The 18,215-nt window shown below is 46.0% G+C and overlaps 2 protein-coding genes across 3 annotated transcripts in view; one reads left to right on the plus strand and one right to left on the minus strand.

The window, feature by feature from the left end:
* APPL2 (adaptor protein, phosphotyrosine interaction, PH domain and leucine zipper containing 2) overlaps positions 1-10,340 on the plus strand; it is a 45,656-nt gene extending 35,316 nt beyond the window's left edge. For both annotated transcript variants that reach the window (XM_015427561.1, XM_015427563.1), the window contains 7 exons: positions 1,055-1,213; positions 1,328-1,380; positions 4,020-4,194; positions 5,642-5,678; positions 5,788-5,928; positions 6,821-6,868; positions 8,883-10,340. In XM_015427561.1, coding sequence (XP_015283047.1) covers positions 1,055-1,213; positions 1,328-1,380; positions 4,020-4,194; positions 5,642-5,678; positions 5,788-5,928; positions 6,821-6,868; positions 8,883-9,014 — 745 coding nt within the window. In that variant the 3' untranslated portion in view covers positions 9,015-10,340. The remainder of the gene's footprint in view (positions 1-1,054; positions 1,214-1,327; positions 1,381-4,019; positions 4,195-5,641; positions 5,679-5,787; positions 5,929-6,820; positions 6,869-8,882) is intronic.
* A 5,535-nt stretch (positions 10,341-15,875) lies between these two features.
* Positions 15,876-18,215, minus strand: part of KIAA1033 (KIAA1033 ortholog) — a 51,960-nt gene continuing 49,620 nt past the window's right edge. Inside the window, exon 34 of the mRNA XM_015427560.1 lies at positions 15,876-16,281. The gene's annotated coding sequence lies outside the window, so the exon portion shown is untranslated. The remainder of the gene's footprint in view (positions 16,282-18,215) is intronic.

Consider the following 18,215-nt stretch of genomic DNA (forward strand, 5'->3'; position numbering starts at 1 on the left):
GATTTGTTGGGATACTGTTATTGTGTATCGATCTTAAAGTAAAATTCAACATTTGGAAATACCATTTGATGCAAGAATGCATCCCTTTCAGACTACAAGTGGGGGATTGTATGCTGGGGAGTTTTTGGACATTAAAAATGAAATATAGTGTATTGGGACATGATTTTCAACATGCACTAGTTACAAGGCAGTTGGGATTCCAGCTAATAAAGGGCAGTTCCTTCTGTATTTCCTCATCCCATTCTTATATATTTAACCTACTAGAATATATATATTTTTTGCCATCAAGTCACAGCTGACTTATGGGGACCCTGTGGGGGTTTCAAGGCAAGAGACATTCAGAGGTGCTTTACCATTGCCGGCCCCCACATCACAACCCTGGTGTTCCTTGGCGGTCTGCTTCCAAATACTGCCCAGGGCTGACCCTGCTTCGCTTCTGAGATCTGATGAGATCGGGCTAGCCTGGGCTATCCAGGTCAAGAATACTGGGAACATATGCAGCATGAAAATATGGATTAGTTAAGGCTTGACCCCCTTTAGCTATTTAAAGGTAAAGGTTCCCTTGCTCGAAAGCCAGTCGAATCTCTCTAGGGTTGCGGTGCTCATCTCCGTTTCAAAGCCGAAGAGCCAGCGCTGTCCGAAGACGTTTCCGTGGTCATGTGGCCGGCATGACTAAACGCCAAGGCGCACGGAACGCTGTTACCTTCCCACCGAAGTGGTACTTATTTATCTACTTGCAATTTCTCGCTTTCAAACTGCTAGGTTGTCAGGAGCTGGAACTAGAGATGGGAGCTTACTCCATCATGCGGCACCCGGGTCTCGAACTGCTGAACTACCGACCTTCCACAGCCTGCAGTTCAGCGTCTTAACCACTTGAGCCACCGCAGCTCCAATTTAGCTATTTAAATGTTGTTATATTTTTAAAAGCCCATCCCAGCACTGAACACTGATCGGCCTGTTCCTGCCCTGTTCTCAGTTGATAGCAGCCACTCTTCCAAGAATTTGATGTAATTGCTTTTGTCGTATGGAAGCAGTCTGTTGTCTCTTGCTTTAGCCAGGATGTGAAGAATATGGAGATACCAAATGACAGGATGGTCCCTAATGAACCTGCCAGCGTTCCAGACTCAGCTGAGCTAATTGCACCTGGAACACCAATCCAGTTTGACATTGTGCTGCCTGCCATGGAGTTCCTGGATCAGAACAGGGGTGGCAGGTACAGTTGGTGGAAAACCCTTCCCCTTGGCAATGCACTCCTTTTCTCTTATTGAGCCTTTTCTCATATAAGAAGGTGCTCATATCCAAAGGGCGCTCCTCTTCTGTGTTGCAGACGCACAAACCCATTTGGAGAGTCTGAAGATGGCCAAAAAGAAGATGAAGAAGGTAAGGACTGTTAGAGCTGTTTGTAAACCGTAGAGTTGCATTAGACAATGTAGGACAAGACCCTCCTGCTCATCCTTACACTAACCCATGAGATCCATAAAAATTGTTTGTAAGCAAGAGAGCTGGAGCCCTATTGCAGCAGCTCCCCCACATGGCTTAGCAGGCAAACCAAATTGCAAAAACTGGTCACTTGTCAGCTCGATCTGGGAGAAAGCTTCCTCATCCAAAATGCTGACCCAGCTTATTTAAACAACATTTCAGAGAGCAACTGTGTTGGTCTGCAGTAGAACAGCTCGATTTGAGTCCAGTAGCACTTTAAGAGACCAACAAGATTTTTCGGGTCTCTTGTTGATCTCTGAGGGGCTACTCGGCTTGAACCTAGCTGTTTATTGAACAAAGTGGTTGTTTGTCCAGTGCTAAAGGTGCAAGAACTGTCTCAGTGGATCAGACAAGATCTGTCTAGTCCAGCCTCTTGGTTCCAACAGCAGCCAGCCAGATGCCCCCCAGAAGCCCTCAGGTAGGGCACGGAGGCAGTAGCCTCTGCTTGTGTTTCCCCCTGAATCTGGCATTCAGAAGAATTCTTGCTTCTGCATATAGTAGCTAGAGTGTGGGAAGGATTTGCCTGGGAGTGGGAGATGAAGTCACCTGATCAGCATCTTCAAAATACATTGGCTAGTATGCTGCCAGTTCTGCTGAAGACCAGCCTACATTTATTTATTGAGTTTTCTGTCCCACCCTACCCCACAAGAAGGCTCAGGGAGGCCTACAATCAACACCAGTACAATTAAAATTGAAACATCAATTCATGGAAGAGAAACACTGAATACCAATTTAAAATACCTAGCGGCAGCTCAGCGATTCATTTGAGTCTGCTGTACGCTGAGCTCATGCTGGGTGGGGTGGGGTGGAGGATTGCTCTATTTCAGCCTGACAGTCACTCCTGGCATCCATGATGGAGCAGGGGGAGGCTGATGGGAGTGCTTGAAGCAGGGGAGACTATCATTATCTGACATCCACCGCCTTAACCAAAGGCCTGGTGGAACAGCTCCATTTTACAGGCAACAGTTCCCGCAGGGCCCTGATCTCCATCATGCACATGTTCTACCAGGCCGGGACCAGGGCTGAAAAAGCCCTGGCCCTGGTTGAGGCAAGGTGGATGCCTTTCGGGCCAGGGACTAATAGACGGTCCCGCAGGTATGCAGAAAGTTCATGAGTAAGTTCCCAAAGTCTTTTTTGTAAAAGGCAGACTGTGTGGGCTCTAGTTTGAAAGGGGATTTGCAAGGGAGAGAAAATTTTATGCAGCTCCCTTCCTGTATTGTTTTTCTTGAGATGGCCCATAAAGCTGCCATTTCACCCATGGGATTCTTGACATACTGAACCAGGTTGGGGGCCTTTCAGCTTAACTGAGATGGGATCATAGTTGCGTATGCCTTGGTGACTTCCACGACTGTTGTAACCGACTCTGTGTAGGGCTGCCTTTGAAAAGTTATCAAAATGTGACTTATGAGGAGAGAACGCCAGTGGGCAGATGACATCTGTTGTGAGGCATCCATGTTGGCTCTCTGCTTACTTCTGGGCCCAGTGTAGTAGTAGTGTTGACCTCTGAAGTTTTACATAGTTTGGGTCCAGGATCCCCAAATGCCTCTTCAACACAAAACCATCTGGAGAAGCCCAGTTCCGTGTTTGTTTGTTTGTTTGTTTATTTGGCTTTTTTGGCTGCCCTTCCTTTGAAGAAAGGCTCAGGGTGGCTTAAAGCAGAACCTACTGGATAATCAGTGGCTAGTTCCGCAGCACCAGGCTTGCTCAGTGGTATTTTGGAGACTGCAGAACGTTCTCCTCCTAAAAGCTCACTCGGCATCATCCCAGTTACATTTCAGAATGACTGTTGTGTTCTTTCTGCAAGCATTCAGTCTATGTTAAATAGGGATCCCAAGTCCTCCTGGGGGGCGGGGAAACCCCCGCCCTAGAGGTCCGTTCCCCGGTGGCGCCGGATCGGGCCCCGGGGGGGACTCCACCCCAACGTGTGCGTCACCCGGAAGTGACGCAGGCACGCCGGGCACGCTGGGGGCGGGGCCACGGCCATACAAGGGAAAACTCTATGGTTTTCCCTTGTATGGCCGTGGCCCCGCTCCCAGCATGCCTGGCGTCCTTCTGTCACTTCCGGGTGACGTGCGTGCAGCGCACGCACACGCACAAGACGCCGGCCGGGACCCCCTTGCTCCTGGCAAAGATAGACTTGGCAACCCTAATGTTAAATAAGCTGCTGTTGGTTTCATTTTAATCAATGCTGGCTGCAGTGTCTCTTACCCCTTTTGGATTTATTTTGTGTGTTTTTTAATTGGGGTGGGGTTGGTTCTTTTGCCCTAGCGATGCAATATGTATTTTAATTTGAACTGTGAAAAAAAGTGTTTTAATAATGAAAAGCACTGTCTGACGTGAAGTGAAAGGTGTCTTTGTAAGATATGTGAGAATGCATTCACACATCCTTGTCAACGCTGCCATGTGCCAAGTGGCCCAGCGGTCACTTACACTGAAGAAAAGAGTTTTCTGATAACAGAATGCCGAAGCTGTTGTCTTGGAGAGGGAAATGGAAATCGACATGGGGGAAAGATGCTCCTTCCTTTATTTTCTTTTTCCAGATTCACTCTTGCAGCAGATGTTCGTAGTTCGCTTTCTAGGGTCTATGGCCGTCAGATCTGATCAAACAGTGGAAGTGATCTATGAAGCCATGAGGCAGGTGCTGGCAGCTCGAGCCATTCACAACATCTTCCGTACGACAGAATCCCACCTCTTGGTCACCAGCCATGATCTGAAGTAAGTTCAAGGTGGCTCTTGTCCTTTCTTTCTCTTTGCTCCCTCTCTTAATCCAACCTGTCAATAATATTTTGAGGTGATATTTAGCTAGACTGTTGGGCTATGATATGGGAGACCAAGATTCAAATTTGGCTCTGACAGGGGCTCTGACAGGGGAAGCTCTCTAGTGACCTTTGGCCAGTCACACACACTCAGCCTAGCCTACCTCATAGGGTTTTTGATGAGGATGAAATGGTAGAGGGGACAGCAGTATTATAAAAGGGCCTGGTTAGGTCATAGCCTTATCCAGGGCTGCAGTAGAAAAGTGTCACACTTTGCTTACATGGCTTCCATTGAATGAGAAATCCACTGTGTCTGGCCGCAGTCCACAAATAGAAATAGCAGATCCACTGTGCATGCAGATCCTCCACATTTACATGGACATTTCCTCTATTAAAATATACAAGAGAGTTTATGGGCTGGTACAAGCAGTCTGGAGATCCAGTTTCTGGCTCTGACCTAGATCCAACCTAGTCATGACTAAAATCACATTGAAAGTAACTTGACTACTTCTGTCACAAGTAGACCCATAAGAACATAAGAACATAAGAGATGCCAATGTTGGATCAGGCCAAAGGCCCATCCAGTCCAACACTCTGTCACACAGTGGCCAGAAATACCAGTGCCATCAGGAGGTCCACCAGTGGGGCCAGGACATTAGAATCCATCCCACTGTTGACCCCCCCCCCCAGCACCAAGAAGACAGAGCATCACTTGCCCCAGAGCCCCTATCTATACCTTGTGGCTAATAGCCACGGATGGACCTCTGCTCCACATGCTTATCTAATTCCCTTTTGAAGCCGTCCATAAGAAACGTTCCTTGGTTTCAGTAAGGAAGTCACAACTTAACTTGAGGCAGCATGACTATTTATGTATAAGAGGTTTCTCTCTCATCAGGCTCAAGGCAGGGTGCTTTAAGATATGCCAAGCATATAACAGAAGAGCTACAGTAAAAAACAACAGGCCCTGACCTGGATAGCTCAGGCAAGGCCAGTCTCATCAGATCTCCGAAGCTAAGCAGGGCCAACCCTGGCAAGTATTTGGATGGGAGACCTCCAGAGAATACCAGGGCCGGGAAATAGAGGCAGGCTATTAAGCCAGTGCCACTTCTCTGAACATCCTCCATGCCCCAGTAGGAGTCGCCAGAGGTCGCCAGGGCCTCCAGGCACACGCACACACAACTACAACAAACCAACCCAACAACAGTGCAATCTTAGAGTTACAACCTTCCAAATCCGTACTTAGAAGGTATAACTCTGTTTATGATTGCATTGAAAACTCTACAGCACAATTGCTTACCAAGATTAACTCACCTGATCACCACCTCTGTTCTTTCTATGCTATTAAATCATGGGAAAAACCTAACCTGAATTCTTTTTTCTTTCTTAAACATTTATTCTACCTGCAGATTAATAGATCCTCAAACCCAGGTTACAAGGACAAGTGTAAGTATATTCGTCCTCACACTATTAATACTGCAACCATGCCATTTTGTAAAAGCTTCCTTGTGGGATAAGCAGCTACTCATCTAAATTCTCAAACCTGCTTTTCCAGTTTGAACTTGCCAGTGTGACACAGTTTGCTGCCCATCAAGATAACAAGAGGCTTCTTGGGTTTGTGGTTTGTGATGCTGAGTCTCCAGGTGAAGATTCCAAGAGCGCATATGTCTTTGAGAGCAACACAGAAGGCGAAAAGGTCTGGAGATGGCTTTGCTCTTAATGCATTTTAAAACAAAAAGTTCCAGTTTTCATCATCTGTAGGAATGTAGTGAGTTGTGATAAACATTTACCTTGCCCAGATTTGCTGACGTACAAGTTCCAAGATTGATTTTCTTAGCAGTTACCTTGATTTTATAGCCCCCTCAACCTGAAAATTTGCCATTTGAAGACTATACTCCAGTTCTGAGGAGTAAGGTTCTGAAAGAGTGGCCTAAAACAACCTTCAACTTTGTAGAACCCACCTGGAAAATAGTACTTGTGTACCAGTTGGTTTCTGTCCAAGGCCTGGAAGTAAAAATTATCCTCTTGTGCTGTATGTTCCATTGTATGCATGGTTGGCAAATGTTTGCAAAGGTTCTACAGAAAAGGGAGGCAACTCATTCCGCTGGAAGTCCACCTCTAGGTCTCTGCCTGCTGTTGAGAGCCTGCAGAAGGGGGCAGAGACCCAGTTGTGGCCCTCTCTCCCACTGTAAATTTGTAACCAGAGGTGAGAAATTGAGGACCTTGGGCTATAGGTCATCATTGTCTACCTCTGTCCTACAGCCTACTTAGTATAGTGTTTGAGAATGTCTCCTGCTTCTTTCCTTTGTAAGCATACAAACCAGCTGTTACATGATTGGCAGTGTGGGGTGGGGAAGAGTATCACAAGAGAATAGGACAATGTAAAGGAGTTATTAGAGCTTCTCTTCTTTTTGTTGTTGTTGCTGAGTACTATTACCCACCCTGATCCTGGGGTCACAGAGCAAAGTTTCAGAAACTGTCCTAAGACTGAATCTTGTCTGAATGTGTTTGAGCAGTTGTCCATAAGACTGTGGACAGGGAAGACATTCTTGCAAGTTATCCTAAGGCAATTTTTTCTTCTGCTGCAGATTTGCTATGCAATAAGCCTCGGAAAGGAGATCATTGAGGCTCGTAAGGTAACGTATACTCTAGTTAATTCCATGCCCCTTTATCTCCAGTTTTGGGCCAGGGCTGTAGCTTTGAGGACTTATTGTTGCGACAAGATCTCTAGTCCAAACAGTTCTTGTTCACTCTGATACTATGTCAGTTTGATCTAGGGATGAATCAGATTCCCTAGATTATAAAGGTAAAGGTTCCCTTGCTCGAAAGCCAGTCGAATCCGACTCTAGGGTTGCGGTGCTCATCTCCGTTTCAAAGCCAAAGAGCCAGCGCTGACATAGGATCCATGCCCAGATGTTGTACACGCTCTGGGTATGAACCAATAATAGGGAACATCTTTTTTAGTTTCACTGATTTCAGCAGAAACTACAAGCATATATGTAGTTAGCTCCCTCTGAACTCGGTAGCCCTTAATTAAGCCAGCGTTGTAGAGTGGTTGGAGTGTTGAACTAGGATCTGGGAGCCCAGGCTTGAACCCCCACTCTGCCTTGGGAACTGGTGGCCTTGGGCCAATCATTCTTACCTCAGCCTAACCTACCTTACAGGGTTGTTATAAGGGTAAAATGGAAGAGAAGCGACTGATGTGAGCTGCTTTAGATCCCCATTGAGGAGAAAAGTGCGATATAAATATCTAAATAAGAACAAATAACAAAATAAACTTGGGAACAACATAGGACTGTATCAAGTGATCTCTGTGGAGTGAGTCAGAATTTAGGGGTGGGGAGATGATAACGGGAAAAATGGATAAAAGTAGGGTAGTTCTTTAGAAGCTAAATCTGACTGGATTTTTTCCCTTCCAACATTATTCACTGGTAATCCATTCCCAGTGTTTCTCTCTGGAGTAAGAATAGTTGCACAAACACCTCCACGTTTACATCAACTTGGCCTTTGGAAATGCAAAGATGTCCTGCGGATTCAGCAGCTAGAATTTTGTGGATGTTTGCTTACTAGAGCATAGTTAATCAGGAAGCACTAAGAACAGGAGAGATAATTCACAAATACCATCTTGGTTGGAACCTAGAGATACTATGTCTTCCTGCTGGATGGGATCCAGTGATGCATGAGAGGAGTTCTACTCACACAATTGGGCTTTCCTACTTTATCTTCCTTTTTGCACCCCTCTATGCCACCTCCAAAGCTGTTCTTAAAATCGATTAATCCTCAGGGACTGCACTGAGGGGTGAGAGGATATCACTTGCATGAGCAGAAGCTCCTTTTTGTATCAGAAGTCCAGGCTTTGAAAATTACCCAAAATTTCACTTATGTTTCTCCTGCACCATATCTATTATGTCAAACAGGACAAGCATACAATGGGAATTGAGTTGAAAGATAGCAGATGGGCATGAACTGGGAAAATGGAGGTTCGTCAGGTCTCACGAACCCTAGTTTGCGAACCTCCACAAGATTTGCGCAGTTTCCAAGCAGGGGGGAACAAAAGGGATTGCTGAACTGGCTTGCATCTAATGGACGCTTCCAGGGGGGTGGGGGGTGGAGTCAAAGGCATTGTTGAGCTGGCTTGCAGTTCAGCAGTGTTTTTCTCTCTCTCTGCAGAAGCCACAGCGGCTCTCGCAAATGAAGTCAGAAGCCATTTAAATACCTTCTGAGCTCACTGGCAAGTTGCACTAAAGGGTTCCTGACCATTGCCTTGGGGGCCAGCATGTCTGCCCACAAGCCCTCTTAGGAACTAAAAAAACTACCACAAAAACCATGGCGGTTTGTGGACAGTTTGTGAACAGTGCGATTGCACGGATCTTGGTCCATGAACGCACGAACCTGCCCGGATTGTTACGAAATTTGGTTCGTAATTCAGTTCGTGCCCATCCCTAGTTTTGAAAGATGATAGTGTGATACAACCTGTATTGTCTCCATTTTTGCTGATTTACCTGGTTTGTATGTCATATTTTAACACATTATAGCAGCATGAATTAGTATTATTTTTAAAATACACAGTCCATAATGTTATTGACTGAAATTCCATTGTGTTCACTAACTTCATTCCATTACTGTTTTATTGTGTTATCTCCCATTTAGGATCCAGAAGCACTAGCTCAGTTAATGTCATCCATGCCCTTGACCAATGATGGAAAATTCATGCTACTGAATGACCAGTTGGAAGAAGATGCTGGTGTGCATGGAGATGGACAGGAAGAGTCTGAAGCATAATCTAGAGGATTTGATGTTGCACATAATAGGTCAAATTCTGTGCTCTCAGTTATGATCCATTGTGAGTGGGTTCTTCTTGGTGATAGAATAGGAGGAGAACTGGGCATGGATTCTTGGTGTGGTGACAATCTTTGAAGTTCTTACAGCAATCAGCACCAAGTCACCTGCTGCTAGCATTTAGGAAAGCTTGGTGGCCTACCAGCAACGTTTTTAATGCAAAACATACATACACAGTGGGGCTGTTCTTGAGATGCTGAGCCACCTTTGCTCCCCTGTGTTATTTCCTTAGGAATCAGACCATAAAGTCCAGCTACTTTGAGTTTCCTACTGTAATCAGGACTATGTGCACTCCTTGAATTGATTGTATTCAGACAGCATAATTTTGCAATCTGTGTAAGTTATGTAAATGTAAATTTCTGCTTATGGTGGTCAGGGGAGGATCAAGCTTCACCCCCCCTGCCCCCATGGTTTCTTAAGATTTAACCAAGCATTGCAGCCAACTGTTCAATTTCATCTTCTTACCCACACTGGAAAGAGATTGGAGGGTCTCGAAAGACCAGATGCTGCCCTCAGTAACATACCTGGAATACACACAGCTCAATGAAATCTTTTTTCCCCACAGTCTAGTCCTGTATCTTAACAGTTCAAAAGAAAGGCACTGCTTAATTCCATGTGAAGTTGTTTTAGGCTCTCGTGTACTTTTAAAAGTATAACACTATTTTGTGCTAGGCTGTTTACAAAACCATTTGATAAACACTTTTTTCCTATTAATATCTATTTTTATACTGTAGCTGGAGCAAGCTTTTAATATTATTCTAAGTGCCTACCATTTTTGTGTGGACCATATTTGTACATTAAGTGAAGTAGGCATCTGAGCCCAGAAAGTTAGCAAGTGGGCCAGATGCTGTGCATTGCCTGTGTACAGGCTTTGGTACTTGCTCCCCAGCTGTGTGTGTGGGGGAAATGGCAGCAAACATCCTGTCAGAACCAGAAGGGGGTTAAGTAATTAAATAAATATTCCTCCCCCAATTTAACCTGAAAGGGGCCTTCAAGCAAGTTGCAGAAAATAGCATCTCTGCACTTTAGTGGCAAAGCAAGGCCCAGGGAAACCTGTTTCTTCAGAAGACAAAACTGTTAAGTATAATCTCGTGTGCAATTTAATGATGCTCATGGATCAGCACAGAATTGGGAAGTACCAAAACAACAAAAATTCTAGTCATTTTTAAATGCAAGTAACATGCAAGAACAGAGCTGGATCTAACAAAGAAGATTATTTTCTTTGTGGGTATTTTATAAGTAAACGTTTTAATGTTAAAGCAAAGTCTACATCTTGCAATACAAATGTTTATAGCAATAATGCTAGATTAAAATCTTATTTAACTATGTTGGGGTGTGTGAATGTTTGACATTGGCCTCTGAAGCACAAGCAGAACCATTTCAGTCTAGAGTGCCTACAACTGGCACACAGTATGGTATGAAGTCTGGAAACAAATGCTCTTCTAAGACTTTTTGGACAAGTGCTTTGAAAAAAGGGGATGTTTTTTAAACCAAAAGTTTAGTGATCTTTGACAAACATTGTTGGGCCTGTAATGTAGTGGTTAAGGTACAAGCTTAATGTCCTGCATTCTCTTTTTAAAATCTCAGGAAGCAAAGCTATAAGAAACCCCTACTAGGGAACAGTGGTCCAGCTTTGCTACAAGGTACCTTTATGTGTAAAACACTTCCAGTCTATGATATGACCAATGAATTATTTGCACTCATATGATCTACTTAAGGCTAAATGAAACGGATAACCAAGCAAAGTATTGTCAGGTTTGTATCAACTACAAAATACTTTGCTTCAGAGTCCATCCTTGTCTTATACCTGTACTAGGGAGCAAAGCCCGTTGAGGAGGTAGACAACGGGCCGGCTAGACAGGTAGGGTGGGTGGGTGAAGGAAGGAAGAGGGGAGGGAGAACGCTGGCCCCATCTGTTCGGCAGGGCAGGAGCACACCCCCCTCGCCTCCTCCCCCTCCCCCCTCTTACCCAGGCGGCCTCGGCTCCAGGCACCGGTGCTTCTCGCCGTCTGGCCCGCCAGATAGGCGAGCAGTGCCTCGACCCGGGCGGCGACCCCCGTTACGGGGAAAGTCGCCTGCCGCCCCTCGTCCCTCCCCGCTGCCGCCTCCCATTGTGGCGCTGGCCGGCTGGAGGCCTGCGAGCGCCGCGGGCATTTTCCGCCAGTTCCTGCACGGCTCTCCGAGCCAACGTCCAGAGCCTGGGGAGACATGAGAGGCTGGCAGGCGCATCGGCGGGCGAAGGGACGGAAGGCATCCGTGTGCCTGTGCTGGAGGAGAGCCCTCGCCTGCTTACCGCCCCCTTCGAGTAGCAAAGAAAAGGCCAGGGCGAACAGCGCACGTTGGCGCCTCGGGAATCCTCCTGCTGCCTAAGACGCTGCCTCCACCCCCGCGGCTGCCGACGTCTCCCGGGCGGCGGCTCGTCCTCCGTGGCCGGGAAGCCTGGAGCTCCAGGGCGATTGGGGGGAGGGGGAGCAGAACATGTGCTCTCTGCTGCGTGAAGCTGCGTCGGAGTGGGACTCACACGACATGGCCAATGGAGCCTGTGTAAGCCTTTGACGGACAGTTCAGCCGGCCAAACACTGTGGGGGCGCATTTTCTCTCCCCTGCGTGAGTTTGCGTCTTACTCAATTATATATAAGGAGAGATTATCATCAATGTAAAAAAACAGAAATTTCAACCTTCTGCCTGCTACTTCCCATAATCCAGGCAGCCTCTCTCCTAATATAAGCAAATATACTAGATTGTATAACTTTGAACTGTTTGCCCTTTCAACTGCAAGACGATGGCTCAATTTCTTGGAGCAAGAACACCATAGGAACAGTGTGGCATATGAAAAATAACAGTTTCTAAGTCGCTCTCCAGAATACAGTAATCCTGGCACTCTGTTCTAGATATCTCTGAGTACATACAGTGGAGTAGTTCTTCCTCTAAGCAGCCCAAAACTCCTCTCTTAGGATTGGGAGACTTTTCTGAAATTTGACTTTTCTGTTTTCTCTTATAATGTTTAAGTTATTCTTAAAACATAGTTTAAAATAATTCATTCTGAGATTTTTACAAAGTTATGGAAATAATCTTCTAAAAATATTTTATGCAGTAGTCAAATGTAGACTTGTTCACAATTTTAATGCTACTAGCTTTTTTTGCTCATGAGGTAGAATTTTTGCTCACAACACTGGAGTTTAGAGGGAACCTTGCTGCCAACTAGGGATGGGCACTTTCAAGATTTTGCCCCGGATCGAACTGACTCAATTCCCGGACCAGTTCTCAAACCAGTTCGCGGACCGGTATGGATGCAAAAAAGACCCTCGAGGGGTCCCAGGGGACCAAATTCTCAGCATAATTCAAACTCACTGTCCTCAATGTTCCCACCAAGTTTGGTCCCTCTTGAACTTTGGGGGGCTAAGCTATAGACCCCCAAAGAGACTATGCTTTTCAATGGAATGTCCCCTTCGTTGGTTTGGGAGCAACCAAAACTGACCCAGGTGAGCTAGAGGCCTCCAACTTGCACAGCTGGTCCTTGGGGTGGCCCTCCACATGCCCCACACAACATGTGCCTGTCAGGTCTGGGGAGGTCTGAGTAGTGGACCCCCAAGACCAGTACCCTCAGGAAACTGCTTCTGGAGGACTTGTCCAGTGATGGTTTCAGACAGTCCAGAGCAGAACTGGTTCAGCTACAGGCACCCAACTCCCAGAGGACCTCCCTGCGACCACCTGCATGGTTGTGAGTGCCTCTGTCTTCCGGGGGCCAACCACCCAGCCCTTTTGACATGAGAACTGGTTGGGACCCAGCCTCCCACCCTGCCCAGGAAGGTGACAAGGATGGGTGGTGCTCTTTCCCATTTACCCTTAAACGGCAATAGGATCGCCAACCAGGGCAGAACCTCCCACCCAGCCTGGGGCCTAGGGAACACCTGCACAGGGGCAGGTGGTGCTCTCTCCCCAGGCCCACTCTCCACCCACTGGCAACGTGACAACCGGGCAGGGCTGACCCTCCTGCCCTCCCTGGGGCCCGAGGAACAGCTGCACGGGAGGGGTGCTGTCTCCCCAGGCCTCACCCACCAACCATGTGATATCCAGGCAGGGCGGACCCTCCTGCCTGGGTGCTTTCTTCCTGGGCCCACCCCTCCACCCACCGGCAATGTGATATCGAGGCAGGGCCAACCCCCCCCCATCCTGTCCGGGGCCCAGGGAACACCTACATGGGGATGGGTGGCACTCTCTAAGTCCCGTCCTCCATTCACCAGCAACATGACAACCGGGCAGGGCCAAAACCCCTGCCCAGGGCCTGGGGAACACCCACAGGGGGTGGGGGGTGCTCCCTCCCCAGGTCCCACCCTCCACCCACCAGCAACTGAGGCCTGTTATTCCAGTCCCAGAACATGTCTGCTACCTCCAGGGTCTGTCATACCACCCTGGGGCCTGCCATTCCAGTCCCAAAGTTTTTGCTACTCCGAGGCAGTGTTCCCTCTAAGTTGAGTTACTGTGAGCTAGCTCACAGTTTTTTGCCTCTGGCTCACACATTTTTGTCTTAGCTCAGGAAATATGGCTTCAGAGCAAGCTAATTTATGCAGTAGCCAAATTGCTCCCTCAGAACTTTAATGCCAGTAGCTCACAAAGTAGAATTTTTGTTCACAAGACTCCACAGGTTAGAGGGAGCATTGCTCCCAGGGGCTGTCATTCCACACTGGAGCTTGTCATTCTAGTCCCATAACACTCCTGCATCCCCCCACCTCCGGGACTGTCATTCCAGTCCCAGAGTACTCTATTTGGGCCCAGAGACCTTAATGGAATTTTCTTTCCAACTCATCTTGTGCTGTAATGTATTTCAATAGAGCCCATGCAAGTCAATTGGCATTTGGCTCCCATTATTTCCAATGGGCAATCCTGTTCCTTTTAGTACATTACCCCCCCAGCAGGCAGAGCAAGGAGCCACTTGCAGAACCCATGGGGGGTGGGAGGAACTCGGGTGTTTGATTTGCCAAAGAAACTGGCAACCCCTAAGTCAAACAAAAAACACACTGTAAAAGCAAACCAGTTCAACCCACGTTTCCCACCCCTTGCATCAAAGAAAAGAGATGGGACAGGAAAAGGCATTGTGGTGCTGGAAAGCGGGCAAGAAAAAGACACGGGATGAGGCTTTTTGTCTGCCAGTTTATATCATCGCCAGGAGATCCAGCAGGTTTCTCCACCCACCCATCCTGCAACCCCAGTAAATCTCCCCCCCCCACTCCAGCCCACCATGAGATTTTTCCATGCACAAAAGGAGCACTAGCTTCAGAGAACCCAACATGAAACAAACAATAGTCACACACCACCTGGGAATACACACACACACACCATTCCAAGGGAGAAGGATGGACATCTGTGATTGTGAATCAGAGATGCCCGTCAGCCTCAGATGCTAGATATTGGTCCCTCGACGGATGGAAATTCCCACCCACTTTTCCATGCAAAATTGCAGGGGTGGAGTTTCTCTGACAAAAGTGCCCAAATGCTTCTGAGCTAGGCAGGAGAAGTTTGCGCACTCGGGGGGGGGGGGGAACATGACCTTCGAGTCAGTCTGTCGAGCTTCAAAAAAGGCAAAGTTCAGCCCGGATTTTAGCTCAGGGTTTAGGTCTGTGCACATCCCTACTCCAACTGTTTCTGTGATCTCTTCTGCGGGATCCATTCCTCTGTGTTGTAGGAGGGTCCTGTCTATCAGTACAGCATTCAGAAACTACAAACCAGCATCAGACCATGACTACACAAAAACCAAAGTAAGTCCAGCTTCTAACATTACATTTATTAACATTACATACAGAGTATTTAACAGGAAAAAGAACAGTGAGGTAACAAAATACCTTTTAATGAAATGAGTTAGAATAAGGTGTTATATTTGGTCCCCTTCATTCCTGAGAATTTGAACATAACCACTGATCAGGTGAACTGGTCAATTTTACCTCCATGACAACATGCAGCAGGACCTCAAAAGCTGCATTTTGGTCAGAAGTTTGAGCATAGAAGTGTACAGTCAAAGTGCTTTGGTGGCTTTGTTATTTCGACCCCCTTCCCACCGCTGCTAAGCTAGAAAAGCCAACGACACCCCTCCTAGGTTTAATCCTCTTCCACTTGGACTTCTGGGCTTGTAGATTCATGTTTTGTTATATATGCCACACAAAAAAACTGGCAAGAAGAAGTCAACAGTGCATAAAGTCTGGATGTGGGGGGAGTTTCCCTTCATTTCTGCCTCTATAAACCCCCACAGGAAATGACTGTAGTTGGTGCTTTCATGCCTGAAAACAGACAGGAGAGGGGCAAAGGGAGAACAGTTCTGCCACATCATCTTAATATGCTGGCTTTTATCATTTACACTAAATGGCTGCAGACAGTCCCCCCCCCCCAGATCAGTCGCACACCACAGATACAACAACTGTCTGCCTGAAGCCCCATGAAATAAAAAGGGTTCTTCTATAGATCCCACAGCATGGCACTAGTAGGAATGTTACCACTAGCAGCTGCGGGAATGTAAACTAGAAATGGCTCTCCTATTAATTGGTTATATCGGAAGAAACTTCTCCTGTTGGTTATATACTACATTTAGAGAAGTTCGGAGCGCAATGACTACCATCTTATATTCACAAAGAGAACAGAATGTACATATGTATATATTCACAGAAACAGTGCATATGCATGAATTTAATCTTAGCTGAAGACTAAAGATGTTTATTTTTAAGACTGTATCATCAAGACCATATTAGTTTGCTTAGGACTCTGCATTTAAGGCCATATGATACACTTATAACACTAAGGCTTCTCTCCATTTAGAAGCCAAAGAGTGAAACAGGAATGTAGCATCAGTCTCTGCAGGACTGAGGCTGACCTAGGCTGGCAGCTTGTCTGGATTCCAGCAGTCTATGACAGAAGACATTTAAGCTAGGACATAAGTGAATATGGGGGGGGGGGGAATAAACAGCAATGCCAGCTATGTTGATTTCATCTCTCAACAGCATTCAGAAACAAAGTTATGAAGTTAAACAGCACGTTAAAAAAAAATCACAAATGAGCACCCTCAAGGGCCACTTGAACAGACAGGATGATGAAACGCAAATCTGAACTGAGCAACTCAGGATCATTGTACGCTTGGATGGTGCTGCTGGGTCACTTTCAGAGGGTGAAAAATTCCATGCCAGTTTGGTCCCATCAATTTCAACAAACCATCACTGCTTTAGATCTGTGCAACAGAGCAAGAAATGCAAATCAAAGATATATTTTATACCTTCTCTCCTGCCTGTACATTTTTATCCTGCAAAAAAACTCCAGATGATGAACATAGTTCTTTCTCCATTCCTCCATTTCATCCAAACACTCTGTGAGGAATATTGTGCTGAGTGTATTTGACTAGCCCAAGGTCAACCAGAAGTTTCCTGGTAGATGGGGGATCTAAATCTCAGTCTCCCACTCTAACCACTCACACTGACTGTTCTATGTATATTTAGATCTGAACATATTGATCAAATTCTTATAGAAGTAATCATTGTTCTTACTGTTCACATCAACTTCCTCTGCTATAAAATGATGGGAAACACATCTACAAATTGTAAAGAACAACAGTTCCCTTAACAGTTTGCTACATTTTTGTAGGGTTGTACCAAATATTTGCCAGTTCAGAGTGTCATTTTTAACTGACAATCTCAGTGCAGCAGACATTTTCCCCCTAACATCCACTTATGAGTGTTATAGCAGTTACTTTAAAGTCCTGTTAATTCTGTGCCCTTTTGTAACCTAGCAACTGCTGCTGCTTCCTTTCTAGATTTTTCATAGGCATCATCCCAGCCAATCAGTGATCGTGCAGTGACTGGAATGTCACAGCACTGCACAGCAATCAAGTTTGCAAACATGATACCATCAATGCAACAGAAAACAACTAAAACAAACAAAAATAATAAAAGGTTTAACAAAAATAAATGGGTGTAATCCCCCCCAAAAGGAGCAATGTCTGCACACATATTGACATTCTGAAAAAAAAGAACAGTTTTAATGTTGCTTGACCATCATGGGAGGGCAGTTAAAAACAAAAGTCAGATATAATGGGGAGGTGACCAAGTCAGAAGTGGAAGTAAAGGAAACAGGATTTAGGAAGAAACAAAGAGCAGCAGGACCCTGCAGAATGGGAAACAGTGTGACAGAAGAACCACCACGGGGAGGGGAGACTGGAGTAGGACCGAGCAGAGAGAAACTAAAATAGCCTGTCTGTCAGGTTCCACAGCAAGTAACTCTCCACACACGTTTCCTAAGAAGCGTTATGCTTTATTAGAGTACAAAACTGGTACCATATCCACAGGATTATTGTTAGGAATGACTATGGGGCGGAAACATCCCTACATATAGCAGGACGAGGCAAATGGCTAAGCAAATGAACTCCGAGCGCGCAGGCAAGAATTCTCCCAGCGGGAGATTACATAATGAGCAGGAGACTCGCAGGGTCTCATGAGAGCAGTAAGATTCACACCCGAGGTGGAACGCAAGCCCTCCCTTCCTCACAAGGCTTGACAGATAACACAGTCTCGCAGAGCTGGCTCCCACGGTCTCCCAAGCAATGTTTACTGCAAGCGGCTGAGCTGCGAGCAAGCGGGAACCGGGAGGGAAACAAGCAAAACATGGCAGCTAGCTGACACTGTCAGCAAATGTGAGGACAGCAACAGCCAGCCAAAGGAAGGAAAAGAACAGACACAGCAAGGGCAGGGGGGCAATAATGGGTGAATTTGTTATGTTCTCTCTTGGGATTCACACAGTAAAGGTAACTAAGAGAAAACTGTGTGGAAAAGGACGCTACAGTAGCAAAGGCTAAATGGTAGAAACTACAAAAGCTCGATTTACTAGAATTTTACAAAAATGCAAGAAATTACAATTCAGCAGGTGAACTCAAAAAACCAACAGGTAAGTATAATATAGAAATACAGCAGGTGAACTCAATATAAATAATTCAAGGTAAATTCAATAGCTTATTTATGGCTATTATGATTTATATCTCATAGAATTCAACAGCTGTATCGAACTAGGAAAGCTGTTTTGATTATATCTACCTCAGAACTTTTTGAATAATTCTCTTCTGTAATATTAGTATCAGTCTCTACTGAGGAAGACTTCTGAAACGAAGTTTTGAGC

The sequence above is a fragment of the Gekko japonicus genome, unplaced genomic scaffold (assembly GCF_001447785.1).
Source record: "Gekko japonicus isolate JY-2015 unplaced genomic scaffold, Gekko_japonicus_V1.1 scaffold28, whole genome shotgun sequence".
NCBI lineage: Eukaryota > Metazoa > Chordata > Lepidosauria > Squamata > Gekkonidae > Gekko > Gekko japonicus.